At 42.9% G+C, this 24,652-nt stretch overlaps 1 protein-coding gene across 3 annotated transcripts; it reads left to right on the top strand.

The window, feature by feature from the left end:
• Positions 1 to 966: 966 nt before the first annotated feature.
• LOC147619961 (uncharacterized) lies at positions 967 to 13,152 on the top strand. Of its 3 annotated transcripts, none has more exons than XM_086825812.1 (8): positions 967 to 1,100; positions 1,218 to 1,636; positions 10,613 to 10,789; positions 10,935 to 11,084; positions 11,688 to 11,789; positions 12,005 to 12,075; positions 12,149 to 12,216; positions 12,308 to 13,152. In XM_086825812.1, the coding sequence occupies exons 2-8, from the start codon at positions 1,358 to 1,360 to the stop codon at positions 12,535 to 12,537; spliced, it is 1,077 nt and encodes a 358-aa protein (XP_086681938.1). In that variant the 5' UTR covers positions 967 to 1,100; positions 1,218 to 1,357; the 3' UTR covers positions 12,538 to 13,152. The 3 variants fall into 3 exon arrangements, with proteins under 3 accessions (XP_086681938.1, XP_086681939.1, XP_086681937.1); XM_086825813.1 differs by lacking the exons at positions 967 to 1,100; positions 1,218 to 1,636 and adding exons at positions 8,275 to 8,696; positions 8,847 to 8,955; XM_086825811.1 differs by lacking the exons at positions 967 to 1,100; positions 1,218 to 1,636 and adding exons at positions 8,277 to 8,502; positions 8,620 to 8,696.
• The last annotated feature ends 11,500 nt before the right edge of the window (positions 13,153 to 24,652 follow it).

Genomic DNA, 24,652 nt, shown 5'->3' with positions numbered 1-24,652 from the left:
AAATTGACAAGTGTGGCAAAAATCAGGTAAACAAACCTTATATTTAGAGTCATTTAAATAGTACAAAATTAAGATGATAAAACCTTATAAAAAGGTAATGCCTTGAATTTTTTTTCCTACATCATCAAGGAAATTGCAAACAAAAGATTTCAATGCCCTATTTATATTATGAGCATATTCACTAGACACCCATTAATTAATTCAACCTTAGCTAGAGTAAGGTTTGAACCTTGGCTCACTCCCTCTCTTCCTTCCCCTTCCCCTGTAATGTCCTATCCCCTATCTTTCCCTCTCCCACACAAAAAAATAGAATTTCTCCTTTGGATCGCTTGCACAAGAGACACTCAACAGGGAGAGAGAAGAGAGATAATAGTAAAAAATAATTAAAAAAATCCTCTCCATCACATGCACGAGTATGGAGATAAAGAGAGACAAAAAAGGGGGAAAAAATAAGGGAAACAAAATCTCCTTTGCATCGCCCACATGAGAGACGGAGATAGACAATAGGGATTTTTTTTTTCTCTTCTACATCACTTCCATGAGAGATGGAGAGAGACAATAGATTTTTTTCCCCTCAGTCCAAAGAAAATTTCCCCTCAGTCGAGAGAGAGAGAGAGAGAGAGAGAGAGAGAGAGAGGGGCGTGCTTGAAGAAGCCATAATTGTCGAAAACTCATGTGAGATTTCAGATCATCATCATCGTGCAAATTGTGGTCTTCAAGGTAAAAACAAGGCTAAGGTCCGATGCATGGGGACTACACGACGGACGACATCACACATAGCACGCACAAATGCACCTTCCGAAAAAAGAAGAAGCTAACGTTGGACATGCTAACGTTTTAACATACCACATGCTAATGCCAAGGTTCCAACATGCTTGGATTAATTAATTAATGCAAAAAAAACGTTTGGGACCCTATATATTATATTCTGAGCATATTATGGTGCCTTGTTTTAAATTATAAAAATAAGGGTACAAGATTTCTCTCTTCTGGTTGGACAATTCGATCGGAACTTGTCATTCAACGAGGTGAAGACCGAAGACCGCAGAGAAAACCCTTGGAGAAACCCTAATATCGCGTTCTCGCAGCAGGATTGACAGGTGTAGAACAGCAGTGAGGCTTGGATCACTGCAGTGAACTTTTTTTTTTGTTTTTTATTTTGGCTGGCAATGAAATCTTCACACAGTATTCTGAGCCTTGAATCGCTGTGTTTGCAGGGGAAAACCCAAGAAAGCCCAGTTTGCAGAGAAAAACCTTGAAAACTCTGTTTCCCCTCAGAAATCTCAAGTTTTGTCTGCAGCGGAAACCCTAGAATAAAATTTCTGTTTTTGGGGAAAGACCCTAATTTGCTGAGGCAATGCAAACAGAGGCAGCGACGGAGGGGGGATTACACGCGAGGCCGGCAGTAAGGGGAGTGTTGGGTGGGCAAGTCAATGAGGGCCCTTCTGCTGCTGCGTCTGAGAAGAAAAACGGCGAAGAAGAAGGGGAGGAAGAAAAAGAAGAAGGTGAAGATGTGAAGGGTTTTGCTCGCCATTCGCAGATCGGCTCTGCTTCACAGCTTCTCGCTGGAGGTATCGCAGGCGCTTTCAGCAAAACCTGTACTGCCCCCTTGGCTCGACTCACAATCCTCTTCCAGGTTTGACTCTCTCTCTCTGTCTTTGAGGGTTTTTAGTGTTTCTCTCCTTTCTCTTCCTTGATGCTTCAGACGAGAGCGGCCCAAAATGGTAGTAGGCAAGACACGATTCATGAGCTGACCACGTTAGAGATGTCCGGCGTTAAAAAAAACTTCTGGCCTCAACCCCTTGATTGAGCAGAGGACATCTAAGAAAAAGTCACAAAAAGACAAGGGATGCTGCATCTCATGGGATTGGAACCCAAGACCCACCTTACTCCAATAACCACTTGGACCCAGACCGTTTGTTGATGGGAATGGATGTTTGTGAACCGTGTAGAGGGACGCAGGGGAGTTTTCTACCCTGCCTGAACCGGACCCTAATCATTTACTTTTTCCCATTCTCTTTTCCTTGTGTAGATGGTCCTCAATCAATGTGTCATCCAACACTTTATCAATGCAATCCTCATGATCAAGCTTTCTTTGTGGCAACATATCATAAGCTGAAAGTGCATCCATAGAAGTACTTACAATGGCAATCCAAACATTTCCATTTTCAGCTTTCTTTTCTTCTTTGATCACGGATGCATAAGATGCGTGTGGTGTCCTTAAGCTTGACCTCCATAGTATCCAAGTAGAGGCTTTACCATAGAAACATTGCAAATTTGCATCCTCTTTGTTCCCACATTGGCCATTTCAACATTGGTTGTATCAGTATGCAATCCTTCTTAGCATTCCTTTTCTTTTTGATCTTCGAGAAAGAATGGGTACAAAAGTATCATCATCTTCTTGTAGAAGGATTTTGGGTTGCTTAAACATCATCTTCCTTGCATCTTTTCAAAGACTTGCGAGAATGATCTTAGTAGAGATTATTCAGCATTTTTCCTACCATTTTTTGGTATTTTTAGGCATTTTATGCTACTGCCATGCTATCGGCCCGCTGCTGCTGGCCGACCAGCATCCTGAGGGAGTATATAAGGGCTGGCTCCCTTTCCCTCAATTCATCTCATTTTTCAGCATTCAGATGAGGCCATTAGAGCTGCTCCTTCTTCTTACCATTGTACAGCATCTATGGGCTTCCCTCGTGCTCAGATTTCAGCAATAAACATCAGTTTCCAGCATTTACAGGTCTTTTGCCTGGGCCTACATCTGTGTTTTATATTTGCTTCACTTTCTTTCGTGGTATCAGAGAAAAACATTGACCTGTGAGCAGAAGAAAGCTGCGTTTTCTGTTTTGGAGTAGAGGCTTCGATAGTTTGCTGCGTTTTCTGCAGATTTTAGTGTAGAAGGTGCTGCGTTTTCTTTCGGAAGCAGGGGCTTCCTCAAGAGTGCTGCGTTTTCTTTATCTGACACTTGGGACTGTTGTATTTCTGAATTTTCAGCAAAGATTGCTGATTTTTCTGATTGTTGTAGCTCTCTTCTAGGTGCTAAGGACAGGGAACTACATCTTGGGGAGATCTTCTTCCTCTCCTTTCAGTTTCCCACCCTCCCTCCCTTTCTTCTTGTTGTGCACAGTCTGAGAGGAGGACTTGTTGATTTTTTTCAGCCCCTTTCTTCAAAGAAGGTTTCTTGTCAGAGGACATGGCTTCACGAGATTCCTCTACTGCTGCTCCTTCTCGTGTTGATTCTCCAGCACCATCACAGCCTGGAAGGCTGGATCCCCTGCTCCCACTGCTCCACAGGTGGTTCCTATTTCCAATCTTTCCTCTCTGAGTTTATCTCATCTAGGTCTTGCTCCCATCCCTACCCACATGCCATCCTACAATCCTCCCCAAGTCAGTGACTCCATTGGTGTGTGTGAGTGTGTGAGTCCACCAACAATTGGTATCAGATCCGGGCTGCCGTTGTCTTCTCTTCGTCGCTTGTGGATTTATGTCGCTACAGACCGTCGAATAGACAGTCCGGCAGCACGCAATCCGTTCGGGAGTGCGGCAGTCCGTCCGACAAATAGTCTGTCCGGCCATTAGTCCGCCCCCCCCCCCCCCCCCCCCAAAAGCCGGTGGCGCTAGTGCTGAGAGAACTGCCCGATTCTGCCTCATTGCTCGGCCGCGCTAGTGCGGGGAGCTCCACCGTTGTCCCGCCCAGCGGCTGCGCCGTCGTCTGTGTTTGCCGCCGTGCTTGCAACGTTGCCGATTGTACCGGCTCTGACTAACGTTTGTGGACTGTGCCCGCAGCGCCGCCGACTGTGCCGGCTCCACGCCGACGTCCTGTCTCTGTCCGGCATGCAGCATCTCGGCAGTCCCGCCTCCGTCCAGCGTACAATTCCGTACGGCCGCCAGCCTGCAACTCCTCTGTATATGTAGTTCCGTCGTAGCCTGCACTTCCTCACACAGTCCTCGGCCCATTTGAGCCCCGCCATGTGGACTGTGGTACCTGGTCATCTTAGTTGCAGGTACTTTTATTTCAACAAATATATATATTTTTTAAAAATGCAGACATAATAGTGCAGGTTCAACAAATTTTGGGGGTTTGGCAAAAATCCCCCCTTTGCATGGAAAATTGCAGGAGGCAGAATTGCATGGAAAGTATTTGCTGCAGAATTGCCAAAAATTGAACATGCTGCTTTGGTTGGAATTTGGGGGTTTTTCAAATTAAGTTGAAAATCAGCAAATTAAGCCTCTTCTAGTTGTAGAATTTTGGGGCTTCTGTGAAAATTGAGCAATTGACTGCACCTTGAAGCAATTGCAATGCGTAAAAATTGGGGCTTTTCAGATTGGAGCATGTAATTGGGGATTACAGTGGTGATTTGTCACATATGTATACACATTGTGTGTAATTTGATAATTTGGTGCAGGTTTATACTTACTTCAGGTTGCAGGCAAAAAATTTACACAGGACATTTGGTTGCCTGGCAGTGCACATTGGTGCTTGGTTTGCCTGTAGGTGTATTTTGTCGACATGGCTCAAAATGCTATAGATATATTTGGTATGCTCACCCAGGAGGACAAGTTGGATGGATCAAACTACTCCCTCTGGAGTTTCATGATCCGTAATTTGCTAGTAACCAAAGGGCTTTGGGGCATCGTGTGTGGTGAGGACACATGCCCACTTTCCATATAGCCAACAACGCCTCAAAGGGGAGGTGCTCAAAGAGCTCCTAAGGTAGAACCTGCTCCCACACAAGAGCAAAAGAGATGGGACTCTAGGGATGCACAAGCCATGTCCTTGATAGCCCTTTCAGTGAAAAGGACTATTATTCCACACATTCGGTCCTGCAAGACATCGAAGCTTGCATGGGACACATTGGAAGCAATGTATTAGGTACGCAACGAGGCAAGAGTTGCCTACTTGAAGAGGGAATTGGATCTTCTTTCTATGGACGAGGGTGACTCCATGTCAGATCATCTCACCAAAGTGAAAGATTTACATGAACAATTGCTCAACATTGATGAGGTTATCCTAGACAGACAGCTGGTCACCAACACTCTTCATTCTTGACCACCTTCCTACTTGGGCTTTCACACCTCTCTCAACCTCTCTATGAGAGGAGGTGGTGATCCCGTCACTTTTGAAGAGCTGGTGGGTTTACTCTTGTAGGAAGAGCAAACAAGAGCAAACCTATCTTGGGGGACAATAGTGTAGTAAGGCTGGTCACATAGACAGCCCTCTTCTGGTGGTGAAAAGTCTGACAAGGGATGCAAATAAGTCTAAAAAGAAGGGCAAATGTCACTACTGCCATAAGCCTGGACACTACGTCAATGAATGTAGAAAGCGGATTGCAAAAGAGAAAAAGAAAGATGCAGGAAATGCAGTAGCAAGACTCTTCTGATGACAAAGCACAACAATTGGCTAATGGAATTCAGGAAGAGTACACTTTTTTGGTCGCATGCACTAGTGACACACCAAGTACTTTAGACAATGATACATCTTGAATTGCATCTGACAGACAGGATGTATCATGGTATTTTGATAGTGGTGCTTCGAGCCACATCACTTCATGCAAAGATGTATTTCAGCACTTGGTTTATGCTTCAAATGGCCGCACTGTATCATGTGCAGATCATACCACATATCTAGTAAAGGGAATTGATAATGTCATACTTGTTGCAGCCAATGGTTGGGAAGTGTTTGGTAAAAGACCCATCAAAGGGTTATGAAATAGTCACTTCTGGAACACGATACAAAGGCTTGTATAAGCTGGACAATTATGACAAGTGTACTTATGATGCAAATACAGTGGGTGCCCACACTCTTGCTATGCATGATGCAGAGCTATGGCATGCTCGTTTTGGGCATGTAAATTTTCTCAGTTTGATGCTTTTGCAGAAGCATCATATGGTTGATAATATGCCGCCTCTTGAGTCTCCAACAAGACATGTATGTGAGGGGTGTATTTTGGGAAAGATGCATCGAAAACCATTCCCCAAGGATGGAGCTGTAAGAGGTGAAAGTAAATTACAGCTGATACACAGTGATGTATGTGGTCCGATGCGGACACCATCCATAGGGGGGGCATCTTTATTTTGTCACATTCATTGATAACAACTCCAGGTTTACTTGAGTTTACCCCTTGAAAGCGAAAGCAGAGGTGTTTACATGCTTTCGACACTTTGTAGCAATGGTTGAAAATATGTGTGGATGTAAAGTCCAAACACTCCGCTCAGACAGGTGTGGAGAATACATGTCAAATGCATTCAAGGATTATATGCTTCAAAAGGGCATCAAACACCAATGTACTGTGCCTTATACACCACAGCAGAATGGTGTAGTTGAGAGGAAAAACAAATCTCTCATGGAGATAGCAAGATGCATGGTGAAAGCACAAAAGTTGCCTCACAATTTTTGGATGGAAGCTATAATGTGTGCAACTCACGTGTTGAACAGGTGTCCAACAAAAGCTTTGAAAACCATAACACCGTTTGAGGCTTGGTATATAGCCGAAAGCCAAAAGTGGATTATATGCGTACATTTGGGTGTTTGGCATATGCACATGTTCCAGAACAACTCCGAACAAAGCTAGATGATAAAGCAATGAAATGCATTTTTGTGGGCTACAGCAATGAGAGCAAAGGATACCGTCTTTATAATCCAACAACACGAAGGATTTTTGTCAATAGAGATGTGGTATTTGCTGAAAATTCAGTACAGCCCATGTACAGCTTGTATAAAAGTCATGATATAGGCATACATGACATGTTTGATGGGTTATTACCCATTGCAATTAGGGGGGATTTAGATCAGCCAACCCCTACACAAGAAAATCCTCATGTAGAACATGTGGAACAGCCAGCAATTTAGTCCCCTTCTATGGTTCTAGGCATATGCTCACTTATGGTAGTGCTATGTGTGAACAGGGCTTAACCAAGGGCACTTTTTTCCATGTGGTTTTTCCCCTTGGATATCAAGTGTGAAAGGACACTCTATCCATATAACTTTTGTACTTCTATATTATATGGGGTTGACTTGCATTTTGTGGCTACCACACATTTGGTGTTTTGGCTCTCTCTCTCTCTCTCTTTCTCTCTCTCTCTCTCTCATTTCTGTGTGAGCTTCTTCTTCCTGCATCTAACCCTAATCTACAGGAAACATTGGTGTGTGTGAGTGTGTGGTAGTGCTATATGTGAACAGGGCTTAACCAAGGGCACTTTTTCCCATGTGGTTTTTTCCCTTGGATATCCAGTGTGAAAGGACACTCTATCCATATAACTTTTGTACTTCTATATTATATGGATGTGACACACATGCAAGGGTTGACTTGCATTTTGTGGCTACCACACATTTGGTATTTTGCCTCTAGCAGTAGTGCTCCATCCATCACATCCCCCCACTAGCTCAGTACTTTCATAGTTTATTTCATGTTCATTTTGTCCTTTTTTTTTTTGGACATCCAGAAGACATTGACAGTTGTACATTGATTTGTCTCATAGGTCGAGTTCGGCCTCTAGTAGACGTTTATACAGCTCTCTCTCTCTCTCTCTCTCTCTCTCTCTCTCATTTCTGTGTGAGCTTCTTCTTCCTGCACCTAACCCTAATCTGCAGGAAACATTGGTGTGTGTCAATAGGTGAGTCCACCAACAAAGGCAAAGGCGGAAAAGGGAACAACAACAACAACAACAAAAACAAAGGCAAAGGCAAGGGTAAACAAGATTCTAAGGAATCCAAGAACAAAAGCAATGAATGTGATTATTGTGCTAGGATAGGTCATACTGAGGCTCGCTGCTTTGCTCGTCGTGATGATTCTTGAGCAGCAAAAGCTAAGTATAAAGCCTAGGATGCTTCTAAAGCATCTGACAAGGACAACACCAAAGATAAAGGCAAAGTTTCAGAGGAGGGATCTGCCAAAGTTGCATACATGGCAGTCACAGATTCATCCACTTCTTCAAAGGATTCATTTCTCGTGATCACCGATATGACTTCTCTTGAAGAGGTCAGTGTCCCACCTGAATCAGTGGAATGGGTTGGTGATAGTGGTGCTTCTACCTACATGACCAATCAGGCCCATATCTTGAAGGACTACCAAACTATCTCTTCTTCAGTTCGTATTAGCGACAACTCTTCGCTTCCTGTCACCGGTGTTGGTAATGTTTCTTTGGGTTCCTTTGCCACCTTACATGATGTTTTACATGTACCATGAATTTCTAAAAATCTGTTTTCAGTATACAAAGCTTCTCAGAAGGGACTTGGTGTGTACTTTGATGATGAGGAATCGACAGGAAGACTCTCTCGGTTGTTGCCAATGGAGTCCATGATGGGGGTCTCTACAAGATCACCAATTTTTCTTCTCAGATCCCTCACACTGATTTCCATATTCATCAACTTTTCTCACCCGTGTTGGCTTTGGTTTTTGAGGCAGATACTTCTTTGTGGCATTCTCGCTTTGGTCATGTACCCATTGCTGCCTTACAGAAGTTCCATTCTAAGCAGGTTGTTAGTGGACTACCTCAGCTCAGGTCTCTCACACATCTGCTCATCCTGCATGATTTTTAAGGATCATTGAGATGCATTTCCAGAGGAGGCCACTCATCGAGCAACCCGAAGACTAGAGCTTATACATGCAGGTCTTGCAGGACCTATGGAGGTTGAGTCTCTTGGCGGGGCTCGATATTTTCTTCTTCTTGTGGATGATTTCACTCGCAAAGTCTGGGTATGTTTTTTGGCTCGCAAGTTATATGCTTTTGCCAGTTTCAGGACTTGGATCGCGATGGTGGAAAATGAGTCTAGGGATAGAGTTTCATTCCTCCGGACTGATAATGGTGGAGAGTTTGTACCATTTGATGACTTCCTTGCTTCGAAGGGCATTCACCGACAGACTTCAGTTCCTTACAGTCCTGAGCAGAATGGAGTTGTGGAACGAAAGAACCGGACCGTCAAAGAGATGGCTCATGCTTTGTTGCATCATGCAGGTATCCCTCCGGCTTTCTGGGGTGAAGTTGTGGCTACCTCAGTTTATCTCATTAACCGCTCTCTCACAAAAGCGGTTGAGGGGATGACTCCGGAGGAGGGCTTTACAGGACACAAGCCTTCTGTATCTCATCTTTGTGTTTTCGGCTGTGTTGCTTATGTGCATACACCCATATATGGAAAACCTTTTGGGCACAATTTGGACACAAAAGATGACTTTTTGGACGAAGTTTTGTGGGCTGAAAAGGCAAAACCGATAACCGATTGGGTTACGAATTCTCTTCTCCCTATAAATATCCAAGCTCTCATTTGCGAGGGGCTGGATAGGAGAGGGAAGGAGAAAAGGAAGAAGGGGGGCAAAATGACCGAGCAACGGGACGGGCGGGGGGAGGGGGGGGTGGGAGGGTTGGCTAGCCAGCAAATAGGGTAAGGCAAAGGGGTGGGGGAGGGGGCGAAAGAGGGGTTAAAGGAGGGAGACACTAGAAGAGCGCAAAGGAGGAGGGGGGAGTGGGGCGGAGTCAAACAACAGGAGGCGGATGTTGAGCAGGGCGGCACCTATAGACAAGCACAGAAGGGAAACGGCAGGGGCGGCTAGAACCCGGGGGGGGGGGGAGAAGTAGGAAAGCGCATGGGGGCATGAAGTAGCAGATGGGGAGATGAGGGCGCTCGCACACAGTGACAAGGTTGCATCCATACATATATACCTTATGATAAGGTACATTTTAGTGTACCGTACGGTACGGATCCGTACGTGGTAGTTTTTAAAAACATTTTGGCCAAAAAAATGCTAGGCTAGTCGCCGTCGTCGATTTTAGCCAACTTATGCAAAGTTTTGTGTGTTTTATAAGCAAACGCAAGTCACATCAACACACAACATTCATTTTTATGTATATATATATATATATATATATATGTACACTAAATAGTATATTTTTTATGTACCTTACTTATTTAACGTACCTCAAAATCTCAACCCGCACCTGAATGCGTACCTTATGCACCTAATTCGTACCGTACCTTACGTACCTCTCCACCTTGCATAGTGACAAAAGGCCACATGCGTGAAGGGCTGAAGGGGGGGGGGGGGGGGGGGGGTGTTTCGAACGTGTTTGGGAGGTCCACACAATGCACAAGTCCTAGATTGGGATAGTAATGGAACAAATTAGAGTAATCAAAGCAAACACTTGAATGATTACAACTGCAAGAAAATGTAATCATATTTTAATAAGAAATAAATGCATAAGAATCTCTATTGCAAGTTATCTCCCTCCTCTTTCAGCAGTGAGATGCCTTTTTATATGTAGTGTAGGGAGATTAAGATGAGGAGGTACGCATGAGGTAAGCAGTGATGCAGGTGTGTATACATCGGTGCTAAGGTAAGCAGTGATGTAAGTGTATATAACAGCGCGGATGAATGCGGGCAACTTGTGCAGCAAGGTGGTTGTGGGAAGCTGATGGGCCTTCAACTCTCACCTAGTATGCTGACCTGCATGCAATGGGGTGTTATACATGTAGAGTGGGTGCTTGAAGAGCCTGGTGTGGTTGGCCAACGTGGAATGTGTGCGTGGATGCTTTAGTGACTTTGATGTGTGATTTTACCTTTCTATTTGGAAGCTATCTTTCACATTTTTCTGCGTTAAAATATTCTTTCAATTTCAGCTCCAAGGCATGCAGACCGAGATTAGTGCTTTGGGTCGCCCAAGCATCATCCATGAGGCCTCTAGAATAGCATTGGAAGAAGGAATCAAAGCGTTTTGGAAGGGAAATGGTGTCACCATTGTGCATCGGCTTCCTTATTCAGCTATCAGTTTCTACGCATATGAGAAGTACAAGAGGGTAAGTTCCTCTATCTAATAAAGTGATTCAATTTCTAAATTGGAAAATCACATTGCTGCAGGCATGGTAATCTAGAGGAGTTTCAAGCAGTTTCAATAAGATAATTATATAGGCTGAAAAGCTAACAATGGCTTATTTTGGCCAGTTTCTTCTGGGCATAACAGGCATGGAAGGCAGGCAAGAAAGCTTGAGTGTTGGAATGGGCACAAAACTACTAGCTGGAGGTGGAGCCGGGATAACAGCTGCATCTTCAACTTATCCACTAGACCTAGTTCGTACACGGCTAGCCGCACAGGTACTAAATATGTAGGTTATTTTTTGTTTGTGTGCATTGAATTGATGCTTTTTCAACAATAGTAAAGAACATATTTACATGAGAAACAGATGGCAACCTTCTAATGTGTGAAAAGAGAGGGAGAAGGGAGGGAAGGGGGGGGGGGGGGGGGGCGGGGGAATGGCTGGCCCCTCTTGGAGGCTGTTTACATTTGCGGGGGCTGGGGAAAGAGCCAGACTGGGAAGTGTAATGCTAGATGATCGCATCCTTGCCTCTAGACAAGAAAGGTCTGAAGATGAGCAGAAAGAGGCTTTGTTCCAGAGACATATCTCTAAGTGGGAGTGAAGAGGCATAATTGTAGCCCACCCTGTTATGGGCACCTTGCTTGCCTCTGACAGTCATCTAGAAGAAGTGCCATCATCCTCAGTGGAGAATTTTGTTGAATTTTAGGGTGTCAAAAGGCTTACTGTTACCTACTTGTTGATCTTTATTTCCGCTGTTAATATCATGAATGGGCTCATGATATGCAAACAAACTTTTCATTTGTTTCGGACATTTATTCTTATATAGAAATTGTGGGCAAACTCATGTCAATGATGGTGTCTTGCTTGTTCTGTGCTGCAGAGGAATGAGAGGTATTACAAGGGTATAAGACATGCCCTTCAAACGATTCACCGGGATGAAGGCTTGAAGGGTCTGTATAAAGGAATGGGTGCCACGCTACTGGTAACTTAGACTGCATAAAGGGACCACACACCTACTTGAGCTTATGAATTGTTGATGTAGAGACTGCGCGTGTGCATGTGGGGGAACTCTTAAATGAATCATTTTTTTGGTTTTTTTAGTCTGCATGCTTAAAAGAAAAGATAATTGCGAGAGAGGGTACTGAGATTTTTTTTTGCTAGGGCATCTTTCTGATTGATTTACATGTTCGTTTCCAGGGCGTTGGGCCAAACATAGCAATTAACTTCTGCGTGTACGACACTTTGAAATCCTTTTGGACCATCGGAAGGTACTTGGCTGAAGTGTTGGATCCTGATCTTTTCTTTACTGAGAATAATCCATTATTGTGGTTATTGTTACAGGTCAGAATACTCAGGCCCTTGGACAAGTTTGGTTTGTGGTAGCGTGGCGGGGCTTGCCTCTTCGACAGGTAAGTAATGATGGCTATTTTTGGACATGCGCAGTTTGCGTTCAATCAAAGTAGGTAAAGGTTTTATTTGATTAAGTATCTGTACTTTCAGTGAGCTTTCCTCTCGATTTGGTGAGGCGAAGGATGCAATTAGAGGGTGCAGCAGGAAGGGCACTGGTTTACAAAACAGGTATTTTGGGGACGTTAATGCACATTGTAAAAACAGAAGGCTGGTTGGGGGTATACAGAGGCATACTACCTGAATATTTGAAGGTGGTTCCAAGTGTAGGCATTGTGTTCATGACTTATGAAAGCATAAAGAGATGCTTATCAGGTGAGTAAGAGTCCCCCCGTACCTGATGGTTGGCAGAATTCTCACATTTGGTAGGAATGGAATTGTTTCTGTTCCCCTCCTATTGACATCAAAATGTAGGTGAAAGTGCTACAAATCAAAGCCATTGTCTGTTTACAATGGGGCATAAAAGAAGACATTTTTCCCCCCTTCCCTTCTATGCCCTACTGACCTTATAAAGGGGAAATGCGTAGAAAACCCTCACTTCTTTCTTAACGAGCCGAGAGGGTCTCAAGGGGTGTACGCCCAATGAGGATGAGACAGGAATTTGTTCCAAGGTGACATGTAATACATATATAATTGATTACATGGTTAGTCTTCAAATATCATTTTTGAAGAGCAGAAGCTCTGGATGTATTTCTATTTTTCCTGGAGTACCAAGTTCCAAGGTGGACGTGAGAGTTTATTGCAACATTTGCGGAATGCAGGTGTTGCAGCAACAGTAGCTTGCATGCATTGGAATTTAGGAAAAATTGCTTTGCTGTTCTAGTCTGTGGCAAGTGACTTGTGCATCTTCTATGAAGCGGTGTAATTTGCTGCACATGAGCAGTGTTGTTGCTGTGTGTGCATTCTCATCTTTTTATCTGGATCATGGATTTCTTGTCCATCTCCAAATTTGTGCAAGTTTTTTTGTCTAGGGAATGGGAATACAGAAGTAGTCAACTAGGGTGGGGTTGGTCTGACAAAACTCTTTCAGAAATTCATTACAAGACAAACACCACGAGTGGCTTTGAAAATTAATAGTTGGAGTTGTTTGTGAAAGAATCTTGTCATGAAGGTGGTGTCGACTGAGTAAATGCATCGAAGCTTCAGTAAATGCATCTAAGCTTTGACTATGAGTAAATGCATCCAAGCTTAACAAATATTGCTTTGACAGTCCCTCCTTTTCAAATTTACCATCTTTGCTGTGAGAGTCCCTCTTTTTCAATTTTGCCATATTTACTGTGATTTTCCTGCTGATGGCAAAGCTACAAGCAGCAGCTGAAGTTGTAAACCTGCATGCCCTTACCACGTGCGCGTGCGCGTGCGTGTGTGTGTGTGTGTGAGTGAGAGAGAGAGAGAGAGAGAGAGAGAGAGAGGTCTATCTTTATTTCATGTTTAACCCCTCTTATGTTTCTCGTCTCCTTGACCTTATGATCTTATATCTTCATGCTTTATCCCTTGTTCCTACGATAGGGTTTGCGTAATATGCATGAATGCCAACATAAAGTTCTTTAAGCATCAAATCATAGAAGAAGAAGAAGAAGAAGCACAAGTGCATTCTATGGGAGGAAGAGAGTTTTAGTTCTTCCTTTTCTTCATGTAAAGAAGAAGAAGAGTTATCCTCTTCTAAGGTCCTTTTCCTCCTTGTTTCTACAACTCTTCATGATTAGAAGCACTAAAAACATAGGTGACCACACGTAGAGAACATATGTAAAACATTCTATATACCAATATGGAAACATTTGACATACCAACACGGCGACAGGCCCAAAAACTCCATACCAGCTGCAAGCATAGGAGAGATTAGTTGAATACACTTGAGCGTGCAAAAAGAAGATTGGATATATCCCTTACTACACTTAGGGAACTACTAGGGGGATTTGGTTTCTAGTAGTGCACTGTCCACCTCTATTCTTTGTCAAAAACCTCCAATCTTATTGTGTTGCTGACCTCTATTCTTTGTCAAAAACCTCCAATCTTATTGTGTTGCTAACCCCTGTCATGAAATGTCATGTGTGTCAGCTTAAGGTGATTAAATCATCAACTGAAAGAAAAAAAATAGAAGCAGATGAAGAAGAAGAAGAACAAGAACTGCCTTATATGGCATGAAGTAGAGGATCAAAGTTCATGTGAAGAAAAAGAAGAGTGAGCTCACTTCTCCTTTGCTCCTTGTCGACCTTATTAAGGTAAACGTTAAATCTAGGCAATACTTATCCAAATGTGTTTATCATCATCTTATTGGTTTTAACTCTTATTTGAGTAGGGAACAATATAGGACATAATTTGGTCTTTTTCTATTTCTTTTATAGAGCAATCTAATAAATGCATTCAAGGATTTTTAACAACTACTTAGGAGAGAAAATGAGTTTCTCCGTTCCTATGTGTAAACTTCCATGTAAACAACTGTTAGGCTGGATAGTAAGCTGCAATTTCATGTGTATATATTGAAAAACCTTCTTGAAAGTGAAGCACTGAATTGCACATTTAAACCATATATTGTTGAAAGAAAGGGGTGTTTCAATTACTAAAAACAAAATTCAATCCTTTCTATAATATAGTTGAAACATGGATAATGGTCTTCTTAATGCCAAGATTACTTCAAACACACCTATTATCTTATGAAAGGTGATTTTCATAATTATCTGAGCTGCATATCAAGCTTTTAAGAGAGCATGGTATGGAGGAGAAAAAGGGGACAAGTGGATGAGATCAAAATGAGAAGTCTAGATTTGTTTTCTCTGTTCAATGGTTTTTGTCTCCATATTCTTTATTCAATTAATCCCCCTCTTTTTTGTCTTTATTCAATTAATCCCCCTCTTTTTTGTCTTTGTTGTAATCCACAAGGTTTTTATATCTTATGCATGCAATTTCTAACAAGCTACACAACTTAAAGAAGGGTACTCAAGTCAAAGAAAACCTAATGGACAATGCACACAATCCTCTTAGAAGACAACAAGAACGTGCCCATTGACATGGTCAACAAATTTGGAGACCATGAGATGAGATGAAAATCATGGGAGATGGAAAATCCATGACTGCACTAAGGGCTTCAACAAGTTTACTCTAAACACTTTTATCACCCATGATCATTATGACCATATATTATAATAGAATTATAGCTCATTTTTTTAAAACTCATTAAACCTTGAGCTTGTGCGCTTTTATTGTTGCCTTTATGGTCATTATTCATTCATATAGTGTGTGCTACCCTATCCCATCTTAGCTTAATCCCTCTTGTTACACAACCACTCTCCATGAGTGTGATTGTGTATAATCCCTTTTTACAATGTATCAAAGCATAAATTCCATGGCTATAGTAGGCTCCTCTTCCCCATGTGGAGCTACTTTTGCAATCACAAAGAATTGCAAATGAATGCATAAAATTAACAAATACTAGCTTTTTGATTTATGGTGTCACCTTGAAAGGGTAAAACATAACTAGCATCCGTATTGGTGGGGTAATATTTTTTCTATACTAGGTTCTATCACGATGCAGGTCCTATTATGATGAAATTTGAAAAATGCCAAAATTCTCCTCCAAGATAATTGCACTCAAAATGGAATGGGTAAAAATCAAATTAACTAAAAATCAAAGGAAGATGATTAGGAGGTATTAAAAGATTCCTTGGAGGGGAAGGCGTGTTGATTTGGCGACCTTCTAGTTGAGGTGGCACACACATGCGTAGGTGGCTATGAGTTGGGGTGAGATGGCCACCTTTGGGACAATGAACTAATGGGAGGTGGCAATGAGTTGAAGGGAAGTGGCCACCTTTTGGGGCAATGAACTAATGGGAGGTGGCACTCACATGCCTTGGCCATGAGTTAGGGTCGTGAGGTGGCCTTCACATGATAAGGTGGCAATGAATTAGGCTTATGTGACCACCCCGTGATGAAATGACAATGAATTAGGGGGAGGTGGCCACCTTTGGGGGAATGTGGCAATGAATTAGGCACATGTGGAGCCCCTTTGGGGGGCTGTGGCAATGAATTAGGCAGAGCTGTCATTCACATGTTGTTGAGGTGGCACCATTCATATGCCTTGGTCACCATGTTGAGGTGTCATTCATATATGTTGAGGTGACACTCACATGCCTAGGTTATCATGACTTACATGCTGAGGTGGCAATGAGTTAGGGTGATGTGGCCACCTTGGGAGGAAATGGCAATGAATTAGGGAGAGGTGGCCACCTTTAGGGGGATGTGGAAATGAATTGGGGGGTTTGGGGGGGGGAGAGGAGGGGAGGTGGGATGTGGCAATGAATTGCACGGTGGGTGGGGGGGGGGAAGGTGGAATTCACATGTTGAGGTGGCACTCTCACAGGCCTAGCTAGCCATGACTTGGGCTAAGATGGCTTTCATACGTTAAGGTGGTAATGAGTTAAGGTGAGGTGATATCCTTTGGGTTAAAAAAATAGAAATAGGGTGATGTGGCCACCAAAGTGTGTAAGGGGGTTTCATGTGCGAGAGCTAGGATGATAATTCAAAATGGAAAGAGGCTCTCACATGGGAAAGATGAAGTGGATTACCTAATTGTTGTAGGAACACAAATGTCTTTTTTAGCATTTGCGATCACTAACCGCATGGGTAGCTACTCTAGTGATTGGGCTTGACAATGCCTAGGATGACCCATTGGATTTGTCTATTCCTCCCTCTTCTAGATATCACCTATACAAGCTAATGCTAGATTAAAAAGGATAGTAACAACACCATTAATTTACCTATACCTATTCCTACTCCAACTATTCTCCTTCTAACTTTAGGTCCTACCTACACTAACTGACAATTAATTTGTTAACTTGGATCCTTTTGGAGCAAGAGTGTATCAAAGATCCAATAGACCTACTTGTCTCTACTTATAAACTTAGATGAACAAGTGAGTGCAAGTGAGAGTGCGAGTGTGTGTGAGTATGAGGTGGTTGTGAGTGCAAGTGCAAGTGCGAGATGGGTTGCACAAGCACGAGTGTGAGTACAATGTGGTTCCAAGCATGAGTGCAAGTATAAGTTCAAAATAAGGGAACTAACAACATCATAAATCTACCTACACTTACTTCTAGTGTTCGCTTTCTCACTTCCAGTCCTCCCTATTCTATATGATGACTAATCCGTCAACTTGGAGCCTTTTGGACCAAGAGTGAATCCAAGATCCAAGCTTAGTAGAGCTACTTGTGTACTTGTAAACTTAGGTAAACACGTGCATGAGGTGAGTGCAAGTGAGAGTGCGAGTGCAAGTATAAGTGCAAGAGCAAGTGAGTGTAGAAAAAGGATGTGCTTGTTGGGGGCCAAGTCCAAGGCTACTCTACTCTCCTCCTTCCCTCTCCCTCAAGGGCAATGACTCCTTGTGCCTATTCCTTCTCCAAGCAACACAAGGCACAAGGCAAGTGTGAGTGCAAGTACAAGTGAAAGTGCAAGTGTGAAATGAAATGGTGAGTGTAGTGAAATGCGTGTGAGATGGAATGGTGAGTGTAGCGAAATGATGCGTTTATCCAATTATGGGGAGCCAAGTCCAAGGCTACTCTACTCTCCTCCTTCCCCCTCCCTCATGGGAAATGACTCCTTATCGGGAAGCGACACGAGGCAAGATAGAATTGAGACTTTTGTACCATTATACCTTCACAAGCCTTTCTCCAAGTCCACTCTTTAGCCTCACACTTCCTCTCCTACGTGTATCTCGCTTTCATATCGCTAGCTCCATTCCCTTTCCAAGCTCATGCTTCACTCGACCCGAACATGAAATTTCAACCACTTCACTTGAGAGAAGTCTCAATGTAAGTTTCTCCTACCTCACACCACACACCCTAAATTGTAAGCAACTCCACAAAACTTCAAGCAAAACCAACAAGATAAGAGATCATATGAGAGCTAGAACACTCATAAGTCCCATGGAAGTTAGAAATTCCAAGAGAGCACCACATAGAGTAATGAGAAGCACCCATAAGAGGGGAAGTGGCGAAGGGAGCTCTAGCATGTAAAAGTGTATTAAGCTTTGAGATTTTGACTTAAGTTATGGTTGTCCACACTTGTCCACCACCACCCTTTCCTAGCTTTTCTAAATCATAGTTTTATGGCCTTGTCACATCCTTGGGTATCCCCTACTGCCATCACATGCATCTATTGTTACAATTATTCTTGTCATTTAAGCTGAAAGCCAAAAATGGTGGCTTTCCCTCATGTTCTTCTTCTACGTCCAAATATTCCTTACTTCTTCTCATGTCTTTGTCTTTTACTTTCATCCCCTTATCTTGCAAATTTTTATTATTTTGTAATATAAATATATAAATATTAAATGTGGGAGAAGACAATTGGGCTTGTAAGTGCATGGGTAGTGAAACATCCAAATATATATATAGATCTATATAATGAAAGGCAAAATAACTTTTAAAAAAAGGACAAGATGTAAGTGTCTATATGTTCTCTCTCTCTCTCTCTCTCACACACACACACACACACACACACACACACACACACACACACACATGTATTCATTATTATACATATATATGTAAATGTGTGTGTGTGTATATATATATATATGTATGTATGTATCTAAAGACCAATTGTTAGAATGAAATGAAGATAAGGGGCATGGGGGTCGTAAGGGTGATTAAGAGATATGCATGACGTGGATTTTGTGAAAATTAAAGCTTCCAAAAAAAAAGCAAAGGTAAAAGTGACGTGGGTGGAAATTGGAGTGGTGAGGAGAGGTAGGGTTGTCCTTATTAGGAGTGCACTCCAGTTTGAGAGGGGCTAGGCATATGCGTCCAGAGAAGGAGAGGGTGTCGAGGCTGGACGGTTGGAACTCACTTTTTGCCCATGTGGCTCACATAGGGTTGACATGGCTTCAATTGAGCTTGGCCATAGCACTTTGTGTGCATTTGGCCATATCCCTTTGAGTGCAAAAAAGGGGCCAAGCAGCCCGTGCCGGCGTGGGTTGCTTGGCACTTTTTTGAAACCTTCCTTTATGATAATATAATCTCATTGGTGAATGAAGTGTATCGCTCCTTTTGTTCACATCATCAGTCCAGGGGGGGTTTGTAGACATCTATGTCATGGGGCAGTGGTGTGTTTGAACACTCAAGGATCTATTGAGGCACTTTTTACCCTTTGTAAGAGGGTTTTTTTCCCTGGGCACTTATGCACGTGAACTAGCCCTTATTTCACTTATAGGGTTCACATATTATGTGTACTTTGCACATTATCTATTAACATTGAGTTGTGTGCCTCTTGTTGTACTCTCATGACTATGCCTAACTTTGTGTGTGTGTGTGTGTAGTTTCTTATACTTGGCTACATCTTCTACTCCAACATGATAGTTTGATCAATAAATCAATATAACTAAGCCTAGACTCTTATTTAAATTGATAGTGATCAATAAATCAATATGACTAAGCCTAGACTCTTATTTATAATGTCTAATGTTGGTGAGTTGGCTACCAACCCTATCAACTCTAACAATAATTTCCAACTAAGTGTCTTCACATAATAACCAAATAACTCTATCAATTTGAGGAATGTATCTCTCTCTACATTAGTCTATTTGAATATAGCCTCCTTATTTGTCAAGTAATACAAAGGAGAAGCAATCTATGCAATCCCGAATGAATGTGTGGTAGTAAGAGCATAATCCAAGAAAACTATGGATCTCATGCACTGATCTCAATTCAAGCCAATTTTGAATCCACGCAAATGAGAAGCAGTCCATGCAAAAAGTGTCGAATGAACTTTTAGTAGTAAGAGAATAATCCAAGAAAACTACAGATCTAATGCACCAATCTCAATTCATGCCAATTGTGAATTGCATCAATTTTTATAGGATCCATCTGCACTTTGTCTTTGGACACATTGTGCCCATGATAGTGTATCTCTAACAAGAAGAACTCACTCTTCTTTGCATTTATGAAGACTTTATGCTCACAGAGTTCTTCAAAGACAATAGTCAAATGAGATCTATGCTCTTTTTTGGACTTTGAGAAGACTAAGATGTCATCAAAGAAGACACCTATAAAATTCGTGTACCCATGGAACATGTGCTCTATCATTCTATTGAATAATGGGTAGAAGCATGTCCACGTCACACTTGAGAGCGTGCATGTGACAAAAAGCATGCTTGATAAGTGCCCTAGTTACATAAGACATATTGTTGTCTAGGCCATATTGGGTTCAACAGGCCAAGCTTCAATACTACATGGAAGAGCTATATGGGCTGTGGAAAGGATTGTAGGGGCTATAGGGCTACAGCCATGGTACAAGGACAACACTTGGGTGTTCTCTTAAAGGCATGTACTTCTGTGCAGGGGGAGAAAGCTGAGGCCCAAGACAAGTGACTATGTTCTTCCTATGATGCTAATGTAAAGAATTTGAGGCTGAGTGATAAGTATTGCCAGCATGATCTGTTGCCTTATTGGTTTGTGATGCATGTCCAAATCATATTGACAATTTGCTTGACAATTCGCATCTATAACATCCTGTACATATCGAATACCTTTGATGGATATAAAATTTACCTTTTGAAGTTCCAATAATGCTAGTGGTTCCTCAAAGGCTCTGCTCTTGGGTATACTTTACAAAGCCAGAGAGTTTCCAGTGTCAGCATTCTTGCCAGACCAATGCAAGTGTGATAGGATTTGTTTCCAATCCTAAATAAGCTTGGTGGAATAGGTATAGGTAGGTATTTTACCATTGAAAAGTCCAAGAACAATGTCCTAGAGGATCGCCCACGTTTCAAGTACTTTCTAGATGTAGGCACTGGTGGAGTTAAAGACCAACATCTAGAGAATTGGTAATCGAGGTTCAAGAAGCTACAAGTGGAATACGATCTGATTCATGCCAAGCAAAAGAGAGATCCCCTCATTGTCAAACAGCTCCCTCCTTTGAGCAAGGTGCCAACCTTGCCCAAACCCAATTGAACCTGCCTTCTCACAATTATCCATTGGACAAGGAGTCATTACAAAACCCACAATGGGGTGCTGACCACATAGCCTTCGGGTACAAAACATGTTTAGGGTACCAAAAAAAAGAAGAGAACAGTCGTTCACTCCTGAAGCCACGGCTGCACACTCCTAAAACCATGACCGTTTGCTAGCCCCCCTAGCCATGGTTGTTCCCTGGTCCATCCATGGCCATTCACTCCTTAAGTCATGGCCATTCCTCAGTGGCATGCCCGTTCTCTATGAAGCCACAACAACTGTACCTTCCTTGAAAATCTATATAAGGGCCCACCCCCATTCATTTTCCTCACTTTTCTTCTTACCTCCTAGCCAAACTCTTGCAGTTTTTTCACTCAAATTTTCACTACTTCCTACCTGCTTGCCCACCCACCCAAACACAAACACTCAGACTCCTCCTATAAGGTCATCGCTCACACTCACCAAAAGAAGAGACGGCACGCCAGCCACTAGTTTGAGGAGTACGGAAAGAACCCCACCAAGCTTTCCCATCTGAGTGAGGCCCTGATGAAGCAGGTTGATGGCCATGCCATCCATAGCTTGATGAAGAACACATATAAGGTTGAGCACAAGCTGCTATATTACATTGAGCCCTACTATCAAGCCATCTCCAACCTCGCCGTCGTCACCCGCTTGGAGCGAATTGGGCTCGGTGGGTTGCCCCACCATGAAGCCTTGGGGACCTGACCTCCTCAATTGCCTCTTCTTCATCGAGACATACAATGCCAACCAAGCTACAGGGCAAGTGCTGGACAACGAAGGTGCTCCCCATACCATCCACCTCAATCTCGACCTCGTTTGCGATGCTCTCCACCTCCCTAGAGTTGAGCAATCGTACATGCACAACAACAATGTCATGCGCCATGGTGATGCCTTTCAGGGCCCGACCACCAAGGATGGCGTGGAGTGGTATAAAATCAACTGCCATGCCTACCCACGCCCTTTCCTTTCTCCTCACAACCTCATAGACATATCGCTTCAACCATTGCAATCTTTCGACCCTCGCCCGCATCCATCAAGGCATCACCATCAACTGGGTGGAGTATCAGCACAAGGGACGCTGTCTCCTCATTCATTGCTTACTAAGGTGCTCTATCATGTCATCGGCCAGGACAAGCTCCCACAACCTGTTTGCCTCCAGGGCAATGCCTCCATCCGTCCCACTATTCTTGAACCCTAGCCATCACCAACCACGCCTCCCTCCAAGCGCAACACCAACAATGTGGTGGCTACATCTGGCCCCACTCCGATGCTCGACCCCTCATGTTTGATCTTAGGGGCGAGCACCGGTTTGGTGATAACCCTTCCTACTCAAGGTGCACATTTGGGCTGATTATTGTAAAGCCCCCGCAACCTCTACATCAACCCAGCTTACCTCCGCGCTTGGCCTGGGACCTATTCTGCACCGAACAAAAGGAGAACCCTAATTTCCAATTCAACTTACCACGGTTCCCCCCTCCTATGTCTTGGAACCCATGCATGGAGGAAAGCATGCTTGCCCACATGCATGCTTTCATAGCTTTCCGCAGCAAACAACAGGAGTACCCTAAGTTCCAATTCAACTTCCCATGGTTCCCCACTCCTATGTCTTGGAACCCATGCACGGGGAGGAAAGCATGCTCGCCCACATGCATGCTTTCATAGCCAAATACAATCAAGTGCCAGACCCCACCATTGTTGCCATCATCTGCTTCTTTAACCTCATCACCCTTTTGGCGGAGCTCCCCCAATGGCCCAATTACCATGTAGGCGTCCAAGGCCTTGCCTTTGACCTCAATAATAAAGACCCGACCCTCAAGCAAATTTTTGGCTGCTATACGAGTGCATACATTGGATGCCTGCCTCTCCAAACCTCCAAAGACATGATGGAGACCATATTCTAGATGAGCTACAAAGCCTTCCATCAATCCCCCTAGTACCCCAAATCACGGTACGATTTTGTCTGCAATATTCCATCTACTACCGCTGATTCTTCTTGCCAGTTCTAAGGATAGACTTGAATTAGGGAAGGAGGTATGTTACCCACATTGGTTAAAATCATTTTAAGCGTGACTATGCTTCATTTAATCCATTTTTATGCAAAAACGCGCTAAGCGCTCCATGTAAAAACTATATGGGATGATCGAGCTTACGATATGTGTAATTCCGGCCATGAGCTATAAGCGCCTAGGTGTACATAGAGCTAGAGACCTAATTTAGGGGCCCCAATTGTTAAATGGCGGCCGACCATTGTAAAAAGAGAGCTCATGTATACAAGTGACTTATGAAATATGAAAAGCATACAATCCCATTATCACAATTGAGTTTCACAATTGTTAAATGGCGGCCCCAATTTAGGGGTCCCAATTGTTAAATGGCGGCCGACCATTGTAAAAAGAGAGCTCATGTATACAAGTGACTTATGAAATATGAAAAGCATACAATCCCATTATCACAATTGAGTCTCTCTCTCTCTCTCTCTCTCTCTCTTGTGGCTATGGTGGTGAGCTTGTGTATATGCATGCTTGCTTTCTTGGTTGTATGTGTGTGTATGTAGGTGATTGTTGGGGGCAGATAGCCAACATATATCATTATTCATATTAACGTGTTACAGACAAAAAAAAATGAATAATGGCACAAATAGAAGTAAACAAAAGATAAGTAGTCCGCAAACCAATCTTGGTCTTCGAATTTGGCCCAATACTGCGCAGTTCTACCTTCAGTTTGCAGATATAATATTCTCGCCCATACAATTAGTTTGCCTATAGAAGCATACATATTCAAGCCCATGGCCCTTCTGGACATGTATGTGACTTTATGTATTAAAATAAGCATCTTGATTAAGAATCTAAAATGCAGCCTCCTGTTATGCGCCTCCTTGTGATTGTTCAGTTTGTATTCTTTTGTTGCACCCTTAAAGCCGAAGTAAAACTCCATATCTTCATCAAAAGCTGGAAACACCTCCACTGTCCCTTCCAAAAGGCAACCCGAATACTTGAGAGACATATTATGTAGAGTGAATGTGGTGTTGCCCCCCTGTGTTGTTTTGACGCCATTGTTCTTCTATGCCTCCAACAGCTACTCCAAAACGTTTGGGCCAAGCACTTGAGGATTCCATGGTAGCAAAGCAAATTGCAGAAGACCCACCTTCTCCAGCCAAACTTGGTTGAGGTTAAGATTAATGTTGTGATAATTGTTATGAGTTTCTCGAACTCAACCATGGTTGCAAACGAATTCTATGAGCGAAGAAAGCATTGGGAATGAAAATAGCGAGAGTAACAAAACAGATGATGGTAAAAGAGCACAAATGAAAGATCAAAAGTAGATGATGAGAACATTAAAATGTGGTGGTCATATTCCAAATGGCCAAAAGATCTACACATGATTTCATGAAGATGATAAAAATGAAGGCGCACAACATTCAAAAGGACAGGGCGATGAAGTGAATGAATGGAAGTAAAAGAAAGGTCGCCCCACAATG

Source organism: Cibotium barometz, chromosome 32 (genome assembly GCF_041138505.1).
Source record: "Cibotium barometz isolate CiBa-2024 chromosome 32, ASM4113850v1, whole genome shotgun sequence".
Taxonomy (NCBI): Eukaryota; Viridiplantae; Streptophyta; class Polypodiopsida; order Cyatheales; family Cibotiaceae; genus Cibotium; species Cibotium barometz.
The sequence above is the reverse complement of the archived record's forward strand: the minus strand, read 5'-3'. Positions and strand labels throughout refer to the sequence as shown.